The 18,750-nt window shown below is 43.9% G+C and overlaps 2 protein-coding genes across 2 annotated transcripts; both read left to right on the top strand.

The window, feature by feature from the left end:
- The first annotated feature begins 405 nt into the window (after positions 1-405).
- lum (lumican) lies at positions 406-4,765 on the top strand. Its single transcript, XM_084162123.1, has 3 exons — positions 406-798; positions 1,782-2,662; positions 3,098-4,765. Exons 2-3 carry the CDS (start codon positions 1,789-1,791, stop codon positions 3,250-3,252), a joined length of 1,029 nt encoding a protein of 342 aa, XP_084018249.1. The 5' UTR covers positions 406-798; positions 1,782-1,788; the 3' UTR covers positions 3,253-4,765.
- A 10,069-nt stretch (positions 4,766-14,834) lies between these two features.
- On the top strand, positions 14,835-16,039 carry kera (keratocan; the record flags this gene model as incomplete). Its single annotated transcript, XM_084161575.1, has 2 exons — positions 14,835-15,702; positions 15,870-16,039. The coding sequence occupies 2 exons, from the start codon at positions 14,835-14,837 to the stop codon at positions 16,037-16,039; spliced, it is 1,038 nt and encodes a 345-aa protein (XP_084017701.1).
- Positions 16,040-18,750: the final 2,711 nt, after the last annotated feature.

Here is an 18,750-nt window from a genome sequence, read left to right as displayed (position 1 = left end):
AGGGGCTAGGGGTCAGTTTGGGATTCAGCATAGGCTGTTTTATAATCCTTTTCTGGCCCACTCTAAGACCTCCTCACTTTTTCCGAGGCCCTATTTACGGTTTCATGCTGCAGAATGATAATCAGCAGCTGGCTCTGGCTGCAGACACATTTTTTTTTATCATAATGTTTTCCACACACTTTCTTTACCATTCCAGGAACCTTTTGTTTTAACTTGTATCCACTTAGCTTTTTACAAGCAAACAGTTTGTGCTGGCTACTATTAGTGAGTCTAGTTTGCCATCCTAACCAATAGGTTGTTTGTTAGTAAGGGAAAGGAGGAAAGGGAGGTGGTTGTTTGGTGGAGAGGGGGAGAGGGGGAGGAAAACAACAGGTATATATGGTGCCATGTGTCCTTTGTGAGGCTTCACATCCTCATTCAGGCACAGGGCGGACTTCGTATCCCAGGCTGCACTGGTGCACCTGTGACTGGTTAGGCAGAGCCCATAATTCTCGGATTCCATGCCTTAAAAACCCATGTTGATGCCAACGTCGTTTTATACTACAGTGTGACTTCAATTTGGGCAGCTGCCTCCCGTCAATCCGGGACCACAGACATCTGAAGAAGCAGAAGCTTCCCCACCCCTTTCTCTCGCTCTCTCTTTCTCTCACTCTCTTTATCTCCCCCACCCTCTCCCTTTCTCCCTCGTTCTCCTCCCTCTCCAGAGACATCTGGCTTTTGAGCAACCACAGTCTTCTTACCTGCTGACCTTCCATCCCACACGTAGAGGGAGAGAGAAAGAGAGAGAGAGAGAGAAAGGTAAGAGGAATGTAGTGTTCCTGCTCGATTGTCCCTGGGTATTTGGGCTTTCCCTGCTGGGATTATTAGCTATCCCAGTCCCAGCTAAACTCCGGGGGAGGATTGTGTGTGATACAGGGTTAACTAGTCCAGGGAAAGGAGCGGAGAGATTTTAGTACTTCAAAGTTATCTGATGCTTTTCATGTTGCGTTGGACAATGTGTTGTTCTTATATTGCACCATGGCATGACTGCATTTATAAAAGGAATGCACTGTATTGATGCACAGTATTGATGTGCACAGTATTGATGCACTGTATTGATGCACAGTATTGTTAGTGAAAGTCTTGTTAGTCAAAGGCATTAGTGTGTTTGCATTTGCAGTATGATATTATCATGTGATTACATGTCATACTTTAAATCAACACATTGAGCTAAATCATCTTAAAAGTGGCAATATGTTAGGATGATATTTATTGCCTTTATTTGTGGAAATTATAAAGTGTTTGTTCACTGAAAAACCTGCATTGTTGGTTCATAGACAGTTCTGAGTATTTATAGTAGGGATCTGCCTCTGGTTTAAAATATATTTGCAGTTCACTGGCATTACCAGATTGCTGCTTTAGGGTGAATCATTAATAGTTTTGGTCAATGAAGCTTTTTCAATTCCTTTTTTTTTCTCTCTCAGGGGACCCTAGTAGCCTGAGAGGAATGTTTCTAACTTGGAATCTGTAACAAGTCCATTCTTTACCAGTTTACGTCGTCTATCATGCAATCGAAATGTAATGTATTTAACTGTTCAAATAGAGAAAGGCTCCAAGTTTGTTCTCTGTAGATTTTACATCAAAGTACCACTCAGGATAATAGTAGATAAGACTATTTATGTATGGAATGTTCAAGATGCGGTAGACAAACTTTTGCTGACTTTCTCCCCCCGTTTCACTTTACTTGTTTTTCTTTCCATCTTTGTCTCCCTTTCTCCCTCTGTCTGTTTTCCTCTCCCCAGTAGAGCTATGTTTCACCTCCGTGTCCCTATCTTTGCCGTGCTGGTCAGCCTGACCGTGGGTCAGTACGATGACTACGACTACCAGCCAGCCTCCCAGTACGGCCCGTCCAGCGCCAACTGTGCCCAGGAGTGCGAGTGCCCCATCAACTTCCCCACCGCCATGTACTGTGACTCCCGCAAGCTTAAGTTCGTGCCCATTGTGCCCTCAGGCATCAAGTACCTGTACCTGCAGAACAACCTGATCGAGGAGATCAAAGCTGGGGTCTTCGACAACGTCACGGCTGACCTCCGTTGGCTGGTTCTGGACCATAACCAGATCACCAATGAGAAGGTGGCCAAGGGAACCATTGACAAGCTGACCGGACTTCATAAGTTCTTTTTCAGCTCCAACAAGCTGACTGAAGCAGTGATCCCTCCCTCCAAGTCCTTGGACGAGCTGAAAATGATGAACAACCAGATGTCCAAGTTCCCCGCAGGGAGTCTGGCCGGCATGCAGAACCTGACCTCGGTCCACCTCCAGAACAACGAGCTGACCTCTAAATCTCTTAACGGGGTCTTCAAGGGCCTCAACTCGCTGGTGTCCATAGACTTGACCAACAACAAGCTGAAGAAGCTGCCCTCAGGCATGCCCAGTTCGCTGGAGACCTTCTATGGTGATTACAATGAGATCAACAGCATCGCCGCCGGTGACCTCAAAGAGCTGCCCAAGCTGGCGTACCTGAGGTTGGCCTACAATCAGATGACAGATGCAGGGATTCCAGCAGGCGTGTTCAATGTGACGAACCTGATTGAGCTGGATCTGTCCTACAACAAGCTGCAGTCCATCCCTGAGATCAACGAACAGCTGGAGCATCTCTATCTGCAGGTCAACAGGATCAACAGTGAGTGATTTTCTTTATAGTTCCTCTTTTTTTCCCATTCGCTTTTCCCTTCTCTCTCTTTTTCTCCATTCTCTTTCATTTTACATTTACATTTTAGTCATTTAGCAGACGCTCTTATCCAGAGCGACTTACAGGAGCAATTAGGGTTAAGTGCCTTGCTCAAGGACAGATTTTTCACCTAGTCGGCTCTGGGATTAGAACCAGCGACCTTTCGGTTACTGGCAAAACGCTCTTAACCACTAAGCTACCTGTTCCCCCATTCTCTTTCTCTATTTCTTCATTGCAATTACAAAAAAATCGAATTCAGTCATATCCATCCTCAAGTCTATACTGTCTCCAGCAACTGTCAGGTAATCGGTGTAGGAAGTGTGCACACAGTAGGAAATGATGAATCATGTATGAGTCAGTTCACTAAACCCTTTCCCCCCCTTCCAGAGTTCGACCTGGGGAATATTTGCAAGTTCTCTAGCCCGCTGAACTACTCCAGACTGAAGCACCTGCGTCTGGATGGGAACAACATCACACACGCCGACCTACCACATGACTCCTCCAACTGCCTGCGTCAGGCATCTGACATCATCTTCGACTAAGGACCATCCCCTCATCCACGAGTCTCCCTCTGTGACCCTCCCCCTGCACTCAGATTATATGCCCAATATGTTTCTTTATTCTAAGTGGAATGTTAGTGTGGATAATAAAACCGAGTGACAGTGTTTGCAACGACCCTAAATACGTCTCCTTCCCCCTACCGGCGAAATTGAGGTCACCCCTGCCAACTCATCGGTAGTCCTTTCTGTAAACACAGACTTAGAAATAACAAACCAAGAAAGGTTAGAAAACCCTGGAGAGACCTTTTATTTTGCAATGCATCATGGTCTTCTCATGACAACCATAGGGTATTTTGGCCATAGCAAATGGCTGGCCTTGTACCAATAGTTTTACCCAAATCGGCCACAATATAATGTAACGGTGCCTCATAAAAAGCACTTCAACTGTACTTGTCTGTACTTTTTTCAAAAAACTGATGCATTTTCTTGTGCAAAAGAGACAATATAGGAACTTAGTGATTTCTAAATGACGTGCTTTTGATGAAAAAGCAGCTCACACACTTCAAACATTCCAAAGTAGTGGCACGTTGTTTTGAGACAAGTACATTGAGGAATATTGGAATAAATCTCACTTCCTCTATTTTATGTTTGTCTGTTTGTTATTATGTTTTTTAAAGGCTTCTTTTATTTAGTCAGTACACTCCAATAATCATATTGCTGTGCAAAAGACCTGCAGGTAAGGAATAGGAGTATCTAAGAGAGCTGTGTTGTGTATTCTGGTGTAATGTCTACTGGGGAAATATTGAACAGTGGAACACTTTTGGAACCAAATTAAAGCTCATATGTCATGCCAAAAGCTATGGCATATTACCCATCTTTCTGTATGAATGTTTGGGGGGAAAGTAAAAAATAATAATCCTTATTGACAAGATTAATAGGCTTGACACTGAATAGCTCTGCTGAAGTAATTTACTGTTTTTTAATGAGGAGTTATTATGCAGTTAAATAAGAGTCAATCGCCCATTCATTGCAGATCACTGTTGTTATGCCAACATTTATACAACATTTGCATTGCTTGCATGCATCTCATGGTAACTATGTATGATAATAAAAGCTAGCATTTTAAGGTTACCTTGTTTGCCATGTTTGATATGTGCTTTTGCCCGTATAGCTTTATCAGAATAACAACAATTTGTTGTGACGCTAACTTCATCTTGCTCTAATGTTGTGGCAACGTTGGCAGAATGTCATGTGCTATTAGGGCAGAGTATATCACAGGAGGTTGGTGGCACCTTAATTGGGGAGGATGGACTCGTGGTAATGGCTGGAGCGGAATAGGTGGAACGGTATCAAATACATCAATCACATGGTTCCAGGTGTTTGATGCCATTCCATTTGCGCCGTTCCAGACATTATTATGAGCCGTCCTCCCCTCAGCAGCCTCCACTGGAGTATATCCGGATTTATTCTCATCATGGCTTTTGACTCAGTAATCACTGGTGAATTTACTGTGAGGACATAAAATACATTTGAATAAACTACATTTCCAATACTCACGTGTGGTAAATGCTTGTTTTAAACCTATAATACTCAGCAGATGATTAAAACAAATTACTACATTTACCATATACTGTTTCCTGAGGAAACATACACAAACCCCACTTGAGATACATCAACTGTTACTTACACTTTTGAAATTGTTTGTTTACCTGTTCAAGCTATGAAAACTTTGCTAAATGCAGAAATGCTCATACAAAGACTTTAAGTACACATTTGTGCTGTTCATGATGGATAAATAAGGCCTAATATTCTGATACACTGAATACCTCCTATAAAGAGGCGGGCTCAACATAAAGCAGGCATAATTTTAAATTATCACCAGTCCGATACTATACTTTCCAGTGTCATCTCTAAAGATTCATCCTACTGTATTGCTCTGGGCTCGATGAGTCTTGACATGAAGCAGAAACTGGAGGCTCTGTGTGTGATTAATCAGGGCTTGCAGCATGCTTCTCAAGCGGTCTCTGTAGTGTGTTAGCCTTTTGGCGTGACCATGAAGGCCTTGAATCAGAGTCTGGGGACTGGAAAGAGAGAGAGAGAGAGAGAGAGAGAGAGAGAGAGAGAGAGAGAGAGAGAGAGAGAGAGAGAGAGAGAGAGAGAGAGAGAGAGAGAGAGAGAGAGAGAGAGAGAGAGAGAGAGAAGAGAGAGAAGAGAGAGGAGAGAGAGAGAGAGAGCAAGAGAGAGAGAAGGAAGAATGGGATCTCTCTCTAGTCTCTTACCTCCCAGGCCCTACACTGACACATTTATGTTGCGTCTTACCATTATCTGAGTGGTTTGTGTTTTAGGGGTTTATGTGTTGTGTTTGGGCCTGCACCACGATTGTTGGCAACTCTCTTCCTGCAGGAAATGGGTCTTCTCCCAGTGTCATGCTGTGTCTCTGCACATGAATATCAAGTGGGACATTCTGATCTGTTGCATATTCTCCTTGGTTGGGTGGGTGGATGTAGTGCTAGTGCAGGCATGTAGGGATACATGTAGAGATCCTATGGTCCTTGAGGGCTGCAGGGGTTGCAGGGTTTGACTGGAAACCAGAGCTGAAATGCTCAATTGAGGTAGCTGTAACTATCCACACAGTTAGTTTTGTTTGATGTAATGATGTGTGTTAAACAGGTTTTTGGTGTTCCTTACCTAATGCTGAATGGTGATTTGACAGAAGGATGCCTGTAGCTTAATCAACAGTAAGTAACGCCAAACAAGTCAAGCAGCCACCTGGGTGATGCTTGGTGGCCATTTTGTGAAAGAACACTCAGTGCTTTGAGAGTAATTTGTGCAGTGTGCACCACCTCCAACACAGGATCACAACTAAAGTATGGCCCAGTGGTGATTTTCCAACAGAATTACATAAACACGTAAACCAGTGCCAACGTGTTACCAACAGGTGTAAGCACAATGGAGAACCATCATGGAGGAATCTACAGATGTTTTTGCAGATGTAGACAACCTCTCTAAAGTGTCCAGGGTGGGTGGGACTGGGGGAGTCCATTTGGGATAGGAGGAGGGGATTTTCAGGGAAGAGCTGAAGGATGAGCAGAACCAGTGGACTAATGCGTTTCTCACATTGTACCAAGCTGTACCAAGCTGTAAGCCCACACACTCCTCCTCATCTTTTTCACAGACCAGACATGGCAAATTCCTGACGCAGACAGTCCACAAAAAAAGATATCGTCCAGAGTGAGGAACAACAATGCTTCCAGTTCAAATGCCGAGGCTGAGAAATCACGAAAGTGCCGGTGTTGCGGAAGGGATACTTTAATTTAAAACATTTACTCCCTCACATGTGGAAATATGCATCTGTTGGTTTTCTTGTGTAATTATACTTAAGACATTTCTGTTTTAATATGTCGTAGGAGTGAACTGTTAGCATGCTGCCTATCTAAAGTCGTATTTGGGATGGGATCTGTGCTGGGATCAGTGGTGTCGGACCGACTCGGTCATGCCTAATTAGAGCAGACACTTTCTACAGGCTCCAGGTCAGTTAATTAGCTTTAGCGAGTATCACTGAACGGGTTGCCAGACGTTCCGTTTTTCCGGCCTGTTACTCGTAATAAGATCCCACGGTTAGAGTCAATCACACCTTGCAATTGCTCCTCTTGCACAAATAATATCGTTGAGAGGGCTATATTATATATGACACAGTGGTTTTCTTTCACTCTAGGTTGAGTGCTATTCTGGCGGTGCTTCTATATGTCTAGTCACTCTAGAATATTCCTGGATATTCTTTACCCTAAACAAGAGACCTACCTTAAAAGACGTCCTAAGGAAATTTGAACCAATTTAGGCATGGGTGGCAGGATTTATAAAACTCCTATCATTACCTAGATGACATGTATCATATTTGTCTTTACAATATTGCTCACGTCTTACTGTGTTGTTGCACAACCATTCTTACTGATCCCAAATCAAATACAATTTCCCCCTCTTCCTCCTCGCCATTCCTTAGTTGGAGAATAGCTTGGAACTCGTGCTGCCATGTCTAGACAATAAAGCCCTTCATAAAGCCATGGCCCGCACTTCCTCTCCTCTGCTTTTGGAAATGTTTAATGAAAGTTTAATCAGCTGCCTGGCCAGGACGTTCGGCTCAAAGGCCCAACCTAGGGACCTTCTCCAGCTTTTCTCACTCTCCGCTTTCTTTCCTCCTCTGTTCCCTCCCTCCTTTCTCTATTTTCTCTGTCTGAATAGTCTATTCCAGGGATCATCAACTAGATTCAGCCATGGGACGATTTATTTATTGAGCAGATGGTCGGGGGGCTGGAACATAATTACAAATAATTTGTAGACAGCAAATTGATTGCAAGAAGCCCAAACATATATAATATTTGAATAAAACAAAATCATTTGCTCAGAAAACTTGGGGTGCAAGTTCTCCCTACTCTCTTTCCCATATCCCTCTATTCTCTCACCCCCTCTATTCTCCCCCTTTCTCTCCCCACAGAGAGCAGGATCCAGATGTTGGGGGCGGCAGGTAGCTTAGTGGGTAAGAGCGTTGTGCCACTAACCGAAAGGTTGCTGGTTCTAATCCCCGAGCCGACTAGGTGAAAAATCTGTCGATGTGCCCTTAAGCAAGGCACTTAACCCTAATTGCTCCTGTAAGTCGTTCTGGATAAGAGCGTCTGCTAAATGACTAAAAATGTAAATGTAAATGTCCCCTCTCTGCTCCTGTCCTGCCCTGTTTATCACACAGAGAGAGAGAGAGAGAACGGAATACAGAAACAGAGGGCCCGAAGGGATGGAGAGGGAGAGTAGAGAGAGGGGTAGAGGGCTGCAGTGTTAACCCTGTCAATTTTATTTGTGTGCGTGCGTGCATGTTGCTCTGTGTGTGTCACTAAGTGCCTGTGAGTGTCAGTCCTCAGTAGCCTTACATTCTTGGTTGTCAAGGTGCCTGAAGGATTCCCTAAGCTCCACTCAGTCCTGGACTGACACTATGATAAACATGCTCCCAGGCCTGTCTGCCTAAATGACCTATGGAGAGGTCATGTGCATTGCTATGGCGATGATGATGGGGTACAGGCTGACGTTCCAGCTAGGGCTGTGACGATACCAGTATCGCAATATTGTTTCCATGGCAAAAATGAAAACACAAAGCAGACCAAACTCTTTGGTCCTTTAAAAACCTGCTGTATATAAAATATTGTGTGATATAGCTTGGAAAATAAATAAATGTGACTGGATGACAACATAATGATGTTTGTTTCCAACATTAGGGATATTTTCCTAAAGTTAAATCCGCTTAATGTGTTGTTTCCTTGCCACCATACTAAGGAGTATCGCGATACTGGTATTATCCTGGCCCTAGTTCCAGCACAGAAGCCAGGGTTAACATTGTCCATGCCACCTATGAGTGAGGGCTCTGCTTTTTTAACCCCCGCACCCCCACCATAGCACAGTGATGACTTCAACTCTTTCACAAAAGAGAAGACGGAGAGGGGAGAAAAAACTGCTGGCCTGGTGAAAAGACAATCTCCTCAAACCTCTACCCCCACCCTTACCCCCCCCCCCCCCCACACACACACACACACCCATCCTCCCTGCTCCACCAGTGGATGTCAAAGGTACAGCCTTGAGGGAATAATATTAAAAACAATACAGAATCTAATAGGGCTTTGTCTCTCTCCTCCTCGGTTGCAGAGGGCCACTGAGACTGTTACAGCACTGTGGACCAGACCCAGAGAAGAGTACTGGAGGACCAGATGACCACTACTACCCCTGAGCCAAGCATCACCTGGCCATACACTACCAACACATACCGTTTGGTGAAGCAGGTATTGTTTTTCCTGAGTAGGGGTGAAAGGCTAAATGGGGTGGATGGGTCATCCTTTCTTGTTCTTTTGGGGGGCATTATTTACATCTGGGGAGATTGATAGAAGTATTCAGGTCTTTACCTTTGATCTTGTGCTGCGTGCCAGTTTCTGTTCCAAAAACAAACAATGCGTTCAAGAGATCTGGCAGTATTTTGTGCAGTTTGCTGCAGTCTTGCAGAGGTGTGTCATTCAATTAGAACTAAACAAGTTTTTGGCACAAGTGTACTCCCAGATTGTTTTGTTGTCTAAATGTCTTCCTTGAAAAGTAGATTTCACCTATGCTTATAAGTTTGTTAGTGGAAAGAAATAATGCAGTGACAGATTAATTATGATAGCAGTGTAAGAGTTTATAGAAAAGTTTGTGGTCATACGCACAACCTTAAAAACGTAGGTGCTGGGCTAAAGAATTAAACTAAAGAACAGAGGCCCGCATAATGAATATGCTCCCAATTTACAACCTTTTATTGGCAACTTTTCGATCCAACACGGATCTGTGTCAGGTCATTAGAAGATGGTAAATTGAGAGCATATTCAGTGTGCGGGCCTCTGTTCTTTTCAAGGAGAAGAGTTTCTTCCATAATCAGTCTCTTGTAAATATCCATAGATACTATTGGAAAATCTGCAGAGATAAAAACTGCATAATGTTTGATATTCCAATGCCAGACATAGTTCTGTTTTCCAGAGCCTTGTATTCTTATGTAAACACAGGGCTTGTTTAACACAGCAGTGGCTTAGCTGGATGTCTTCTGCTCAATGCTATAGGGAAGTCAATTGCATTTCAGCTCAGTCATCAAGTAGAACTGAACCCAAATGAAGCCTGTGCAAACACAGTCCTTTAACTAATTAACATAGCTGGCTTTGACTGGAAACCCCTTCCAGGAAATTCATATTATCATATTCCTCCACATGTTTCCATTTAGATTGTCAAACAGGGAAGTGGCCAACATTTGTTTTCAATCCTATTTTGTTTCATTCTGTAACATAGTGAGAAGCCCTAAGTCAGAAGAATATGAAAACTTGGTTGTCGCTTTGCCGTTAATTCAATAGTAGGGCTCCCGAGTGGCGCAGCATCTCAGTGCTTGAGGCGTCACTACAGACCCCCTGGTTCGATTCCAGGCTGTATCACAACTGGCCGTGATTGGGAGTCCCATAGGGCGGCGCACAATTGGCCCAGCGTCGTCCGGATTTGGCCGGTTTAGGCCGTAATTGTAAATAAGAATTTGTTCTTAACTGATTTGCCTAGTAAAATAAATAAAAAAGTAATGTAGTTTTACTAATTAAAATCCTAATGGATGGATTCCCTTGTGGTGCATATTTGCAGTCTAATCTTTCATTTGATTAGAGAACTCTGATTTCCATCAAGACAAGGTAAAAACATGACTGAAATATTGCCAAGTAACTGTAGTGGGTCTGCAGTGCAGAACACTTCATTAATTGTTATTGTGTGTCGATTTCATGCACATTTCTCATGACCAGTTTTACTATGTAGTTACTGCTGATGTGTAAGTGTCTCTAAAGAGAAACAGATGTTTTTATATTTTATTTGATCCTCATTTTACCAGTAAGTTGACTGAGAACACATTCTCATTTACAGCAACGACCTGGGGAATAGTTACAGGGGAGAGGAGGGGGGATGAATGAGCCAATTGGAAGCTGGGGTTGATGTGTGGGTGTGGAGCACTTATCTCTGGCAATGACTGCGCCTTTTTCCATCTTTATTGATATACCAGCTCTGCTAGACTGCTACCACTATAGAGCGGTGGGCGTATGCCGAGGCTGTCTATTCACGAGTAAGGTGTTTTGTGATGCAGATAGAGGTCAAACAAACTGTAGACCGTTATCTGATAGCATGTGAGATGGGATGCCGTATATGCCAATGACTGATTGGATAGTATTTTTTATTTTTGTGCAGATACAGATACTGACATATTTTGGTTATAAATGGACATGACGTCAACAATATGCGTCACTGATTTGCAACTTCTAGGTTTTGACAACAGCTAAGTCTTTTTAGGATTTTTCTATTTTTTAGTGAAAGCAACATGTACGGTACTGTCTGTTCCCATTGAGGTAACAGACCCTGTGAGGAGATGGGCGCCATGATTGACGCACAGTCACTGTACATTCAGTACCTTGCCCTTTACCCTTTGACCCTTGATGTGTAGTCAGTTTAAATGTGTTGGGGATTAAAGGTAGCTGAATTCTCTTAAGGGATTAGAGTCTTGTTTATACCTCTCGCAGCTCCAGTGTTTCCATTGTGTTGAGGAGTGACTGTAGTGTACGTTAGCACCTTGCCAGACACGAGACAATCCCTAATGGTCTAAGGCTAGCTCCAACCTGGGACAAGCCAATCAGATGGGATTATCCCAAGGTATTAGGTGGGCCTATGGCAGCGTCAAAGGAAATGAGAATGAGCTAAACAAAATAACCTACCCACCCCAACTTAACTAGCTAGCCCAACCCCAATGCTAACTTGACAACACTTTGCCAACCCAGTCTACACCTTTTAAATCCCCTTATTTTTACTCTAACCCCACCCCATTAAGTCTCAAGTCTGGACAGACCAATGTGTACTTAATTGTAGTGGGTTTGATGTCTTTTAAGGTCAGAGTCTAATTTTGTCCGATCGTGCTAGAAGATTCTTGGTGGGTCCGCATCAGAGAGGATATGAACAAATCAGAATAATTAGCATAAGCCTATTTGTTCCCACAGTGTATCATTTGCTTGCAGTTCTCTGAATTCCAATTCAGATAACTGCAAGGTCTGAAAGACATTTCCAAAGCCATACGTTGTGAGTAGGGCAATCCAATTGTCGTGAGTATATCCCTTATCGTGCCAACACAAGGAGTCACTGTAACCATATTTCTCCTGGGTTTTTATGGCTAAGTCACTATTATGAGGAACACGTTGGATTGCTATCACACCATTCTGCACAGAAAGATGGGGAGAAGACGTAAATGTGTTTCTTTCAAACAGAGTGGAGTCGTTCCATTCAGACATCGCTGCCTGATTAACGCTAAGAACATTAGAGATCTCAGCAGGATATTTACCTGAAGGACATAAACAGAGAGATGGTGCCTAGTGCCAACCGTGGGAGAAGGGGGAGTGCACAGAAGGGTTAGGGTGGTTTCATAGTGAGAATAGGCCCGTATTAGCCTGATTTTGAAGTGGGCCAAGTCTTGAGGCCTCAGCTACCACACCGCCGCAGGCTTAACAGGGAAAATGTCACTGCATGGATTATGACCTCTGATTACAGGCCTCTGATTGGCCGAGAGGGACTACAGTGTAACTGTCAATGAAGGGTTCCCACCAACTGAATGAAGGCACCGATGGTACAAATACAGGGGAGGTGAGCGGTGTTTCTCTGAGTTTGGGACTGCAGTTACTACCACATTTCTTGAGCAAGGCAGAAACAGGACGCAAAGACAGACTTTGGAAAATCACTTGAACTCAAAGGTACGTGTGGTTCTAGTGGACGATTGAATTGGGTTTCCAGTTTGGGGGAAAGTAGGTATAGATGGGACTTTGCTTGCAAACTATGGTATTTTTCAAAGGCAATGTGAGTTCAGTTTTGGGAGGTGACCGTTGGGGAACATTGGCTGGACCTTTATTTGGCCATTTTCTGCATTCATTTGTACTATACTATAGGTAATCTTGCACTGAAAAGCCACAGCTTGTGAATGGCTTTGATGCTTTGAAAGAGTGAGGCTCTGGAGAGATTCCAGTTATGGTCTTTAAGTGGTTATACAGCAGTTTGCTTAACAGGTATATATGTATTTAACCAGTTGTCAGTTGTAATTTCACATTTGACAAATGTGATAAGTAGAAGTAACTTATATGCCTACTTTCCTGACCTTGGCCACACTAAATACTAGCAGCTCTAATTATGGTCATGTGGAAAGTTTAACTCAACAGTTGTGTCTCTAAGGTTAGGGGCATGGACACATGATGTTCCATAGTGGGGTGGGTTCAATGATCTTTGGCCCCATACAGTGAGATACGAGGTGCCAGGGGCCCCAGAACCAGGTGAGGTGGCCACGTCTTTGATGTGGGCCCAGCCGTGGCAAAGCCAGGCCTGTTGAAAATGAGTTCCAGACCAATGTGTGGAGCAGACACCAAGAATTTAAACCAGCACCAGATGACAGTTGAGAGGAATCAAGTATTCTGGGACAGGATGGGTGGATGTGCTAAGGCAGAGTTTAAGTGCCTCTGAGTTGTTGTCTGCCTCTGTCAATCTCTTTGTCACTTTGGCTTCCTGTCTCACTATCATCCCCAGTTCCTCTTTTCTCAATGTTTTGCCTCTTCTATGTGGGTTAATTCCACTTTCTCTTTCATGATTGCATGGAGAATTCAACTGCTTTTATACGCATCTGTGTACTGCATGCATAAATATTTGCATACAGTACACAGGCGCAGTGGTCTAAGGCACTGCATCGCAGTGCTAGCTGTGCCACTAGAGATCCTGGTTCGAATCCAGGATCTGTCGTAGCTGGCCGTGACCGGGAGACCCATGGGGCGGCGCACAATTGGCCCAGCGTCGTCCAGGGTAGGGGAGGGTATGGCCAGCAGGGATGTAGCTCAGTTGGTAGAGCATGGCGTTTGCAATGCCAGGGTTGTGGGTTCGATTCCCACGGGGGCCAGTATGAAAAAATAAATAAAAATAAATGTATGCACCTCTGGATAAGAGCGTCTGCTAAATGACGTAAATGTAAATGTAAAATGTATGGCATTCCATGGCTAGGTGTGTTGGTGGGAATTTTCATTCATTGCCAATGTCAGGTTTAACAGATAGTGCTTAGTTCACAACACAGTCAGGTGGATTTGGTCTGCTCTGTGTTTTACTCCTAAAGGAACACCCAACCCCAGGCCAACCTCAACTGCCTCCTGCATGTGCCGATTTTACAGATTAGCTTCCAGTCAGGAATATTCGTGTAAGGCCATTAGTTGACCTGGCACTGCATCCTGTCCTTAAGAAATCTTATAATCTCCCATGGACCCAGTGGACAGCTGGCCTGACCACATGATGTGCCAACGCTCATTAACTTAATGTATACTCGAATGCTAATGACCTTCGCGTTAATGCAGGGGGATTGAGGCTAGCTATGGCTAGTTTGGGCTAGCCAATGGCTACTCGGAGCACAGGGCTACATTGCTAGAGATCTGAAAGGAATGGCAATGTTTTCAATAAGGGATTAAATGAATGAGCCACCTGGAATCGTTGTTGTTTGCATGTGAATGAATTTAAGGCAGCTTGATGAACACTTCAGCACTTAATGCACCATGTCCAATGCAAATAAGCTTATCTGTACTTGAAAGCACTTAATCTAAAATAAGGTGAGAGGAATCATGACTCGCCTAAAAAAAACAGGATAGGTCACAATGTGGTGCTAATACCTAGTCCTCAATCCGGTCCATGTTGAGTTATCTGATCTATCTGCGTAGTGTTTCTGTTTTCTTGGAACATGCAGAGATCTCATCATCTGTGTACAGTGCCTTGCAAAAGTATTCACCCCCCTTGGCGTTCTTCCTATTTTGTTGCATTACAACCTGTAATTTAAATGGATTTTTATTTGGATTTCATGTAATGATCATACACAAAATAGACCAAATTGGTGAGGTGAAAAAAAATGTGTGTTTGTTCAACCACGTGCTTGAGCTTGTCTTCAGTGTTTGTGTCTGTGCCTGTATTTGTGTCTGTGTTTTTGCATAAGAGTCAGTCTCATCTCATGTGTTTTCTCCCTCCTCTAACCCAGGCTGAGTGTTAAGATGACGCTTCTCCTGGCCCTTTCCTCTCTCCTCCTTCTGGTCGGTCCCGCTCTGGCCCAGAGCCCGGACATGTCCTACGAAGACTACATGGCCCAGGTACAGGCCTGTCCCAAAGAGTGCCGCTGCCCGCCCAGCTTCCCCAACGCTGTCTACTGCGACAACAAGGCGCTGAAGCGCATCCCCACCATCCCCCCACACACCTGGTATCTGTACCTGCAGAACAACCTCATCGACGTGCTGTCAACAGACGCATTCCGCAACGCCACGCAGCTCCGCTGGATCAACCTAAACCGTAACCGCATCACCAGCGAGGGCATGGAGGAGGGTGCCCTGGCCGCCATGCTCCGCCTGGTTCACCTCTACATGGATGACAACCTGCTGAGCTCTGTCCCAGCCAACCTGCCCTCCAGCCTGGAGCAGCTGCGCCTCTCCCGCAACCGCATCTCCAAGATCCCCGCCGGGGTGTTCTCAGGTCTGGATCGGCTGACACTGCTGGAACTGCAGGGGAACAAGCTCCAGGATGACGCGGTGACCGAGGTGAGCCTGAAGGGCCTGAGCAACCTGATCCAGATCAACCTGGCCAAGAACCAGCTAACCACCATGCCCCTGGGCCTCCCCATCACCCTCACCCAGCTCTTCCTGGACAACAACGCCATTGAGAAGATCCCCGCCGACTACTTCAAGGGTCTGCCCAAGGTGGCCTTCCTCAGGCTCAACCGCAACAAGCTGGGAAACGATGGGTTGCCCAAGAACGTGTTCAACATCTCCAGCATCCTGGACCTGCAGTTGTCCCATAACCAGTTAACTCAGGTTCCTATCATCCCCTCAGGCCTGGAACACCTCCACCTGGACCACAACCAGATCAAGAGTACGTTTTTGACAGTGTTCTAGTTTCATTGATACATTGACTGACTGCCTGGATGGTTAACTGATGACTGGTTTAAAATCCAGATAATTGTATTATTATAATCAGTGTAAATTGTCTTTGATGAGTTGGAGTACTGTTTTGCTAAGATGGTGTATTTGCAATTGCAGGTGTAAATGGATCTGATATCTGCCCTGTGTCAGCTGATGCTCTGGAGGACTATGCCACTGAGACCGCTCCTAAACTCCGCTACCTCCGTCTCGATGGCAATGAGATCAAGCCACCAATCCCCAGAGACCTTATGGTGTGCTTCCGTCTCCTCAGGTCCATCGTCATATAAAGAAGACACTTCCACCAGCCAATCACATCTAGCTATAGTCTCCTGGATCCAAGGGCAGATGATTACTAACGAATGGAAGTGACTATGCTAATCTATATGGACTTTTGATCTGTGGATTTTACCATTTGCATAATTATGTTGAAAACCACATATTAGACGCTAGGGTTGGGGTCAAATCAAACTCTGTTAATTTAAGAATGAATGCAATTAATTGGTCAATAGAAAATAATGGACAATTTTAAAATCTTGAATTGAGTCTCCTGAATTGGCAGAATGGGAATGGAATTGACCTCAAACTTGTTGGGTGAAGGTCACCTGACAATATGTAGATAGTTTGATTGGACTGCACTACTGTCTTCTGACCACTAGTTGTGCCTTATGTTAGTCCTATAGTCACAAGTGCTTAATGAAACAGTGCAGTATGGATGAGTGTGCTGTGTTTTTCTGAAACTCTAAAAAAGACAATAATTGACTATGACAATGTGATTGGGATGAGATAAGAGGAACATTGTTTAGAAACAGAATGTATTTAAGACATGTTGAATCTTCTGACGACTCATTGTCCTCATTCTCTTTCTTTGAATGGAAGAGAATCATTTGTGAATGCTTAGCCAAAATAATACTTTTGAAACGTTTTCTACTGCTCCTTTCTGATAGAATAACTCGAGTTGATATCAGACTTGAAACCAAATGAAATGCAAATTATTTTATTTTCAAGTTCTCTGGGAATATGAATATGTTTAGCTAACTTTAGACACATGCAATTCCACAAACATGCAATTGTTTGTTCTTTTACATTAAGGTAATTTATTTAATTGTCCGTTTTTTTTGTTGAAAAATCTAAAATCATTCACTGAATTCTTGATCACTGTCTCAAATGTGAAATTCCATTTTTTACTCAATGGGTCAATCTTTTTGTAGTACTGTCATCTAACATATTTTGGAAATGCCAACACAGTTTTGGAATGCTTACATTTTGTTCAGAATATGTTGTTGTGAATTCCTTATACAGTCTCAGATTTAAATAAAACACATTTCTGGAAAAACATGAAAAGAAATAGAGCGAATTTGTAAAGGAAGAAATATGTTGCATTAAACACCTTTCCTTTTATGGACACATTCACAGACACACACACAGACAGACTCAGACAGACACACAGACAGACACACACAGACAGACACACACACACAGACACACACACAGACAGACACAGACAGACAGACAGAGAGACTCAATTACACTCACAAAGAGACCTAGAAACCACACATTCTTTGAGTGCATATTTGCGGTAGTCTCTATGACTTACCGCTTAATAGTTGGAGAGCTAAGATCTCCCAGAATGCACTCCCATTCTGAAGACCAGAGAAAACACTGAGTCAGCCGATACATCTGTGAGTTTTAATACACTGCCCTGGCCATGATATCATGAAAGTGTCGTCACTTTAAGGTCTCTCTCAGGACACATTTCCACCATTCTACTATATCCAATGTTTGGTCGATGGAATCGACAGTACAGTCAGAATACTATTCTTGCAGGAATACCACAACAGTGGCGCACACACACTCAATAATGCAACAATGTGCAAGGATTGACAGGGATTGTTGTTGTGTGCCAGAAGCAAGCATTCCTCACGTCAGTTGTGATCGATCACTCTCGCTTCATATCGCTTTCTTCAGAACTTTCTCTCTTTCTCTATATCTATCTCTTTCCTTTTCATGGTTGGTGTTTTTAATTGATTGGAGCTTTACAGTGAGGGAAAAAAGTACTTGATCCCCTGCTGATTTTGTACGTTTGCCCACTGGCAAAGAAATGATCAGTCTATAATTTTAATGGTAGGTTTATTTGAACAGTGAGAGACAGAATAACAACAAAAAATTCAGAAAAACGGATGTCAAAAAAGTTATAAATTGATTTGCATTTTAATGAGGGAAATAAGTATTTGACCCCCTATCAATCAGAAAGATTTCTGGCTACCAGGTGTCTTTCATACAGGTAACGAGCTGAGATTAGGAGCACACTCTTAAAGGGAGTGCTCCTAATCTCAGCTTGTTACCTGTATAAAATACACCTGTCCACAGAAGCAATCAATCAATCAGATTCCAAACTCTCCACCATGGCCAAGACCAAAGAGCTCTCCAAGGATGTCAGGGACAAGATGGTAGACCTACACAAGGCTGGAATGGGCTACAAGACCATCGCCAAGCAGCTTGGTGAGAAGGTAAACTCTGTGCCAGCTGTGCCACTAGAGATCCTGGTTCGAATCCAGGCTCTGCTGTAGCCGGCCGCAACCGGGAGACCAATGGGGCGGCGCACAATTGGCCAAGCGTCGTCCAGGGTAGGGGAGGGAATGGCCAGCAGGGAGGTAGCTCAGTTGGTAGAGCATGGCGTTTGCAACGCCAGGGTTGTGGGTTCGATTCCCATGGGGGGCCAGTATGAAAAAAAAAAAGAATAATGTATGCACTAACTGTAAGTCGCTCTGGATAAGAGCGTCTGCTAAATGACGTAAATGTGACAACAGTTGGTGCGATTATTCGCAAATGGAAGAAACTCAAAATAACTGCAATCTCCCTTGGCCTGGGGCCCCATGCAAGATCTCACCTCGTGGAGTTGCAATGAACCTGAGAATGGTGAGGAATCAGCCCAGAACTACACGGGAGGATCTTGTCAATGATCTCAAAGCAGCTGGGACCATAGTCACCAAGAAAACAA

This window comes from Coregonus lavaretus, assembly GCF_964263955.1.
Source record: "Coregonus lavaretus genome assembly, chromosome: 5".
Taxonomy (NCBI): domain Eukaryota; kingdom Metazoa; phylum Chordata; class Actinopteri; order Salmoniformes; family Salmonidae; genus Coregonus; species Coregonus lavaretus.
The sequence above is the reverse complement of the archived record's forward strand: the minus strand, read 5'-3'. Positions and strand labels throughout refer to the sequence as shown.

What these genes read in the sequence shown, in the direction of transcription:
- lum (XM_084162123.1), top strand. Translation starts at nt 1,789, where the DNA reads ATGTTTCACCTCCGTGTCCCTATCTTTGCCGTGCTGGTCAGCCTGACC. An exon ending in GCAGGTCAACAGGATCAACA is followed by an intron (nt 2,663 to 3,097) that starts GTGAGTGATTTT and finishes CCCCCCTTCCAG; the next exon opens with AGTTCGACCTGGGGAATATT.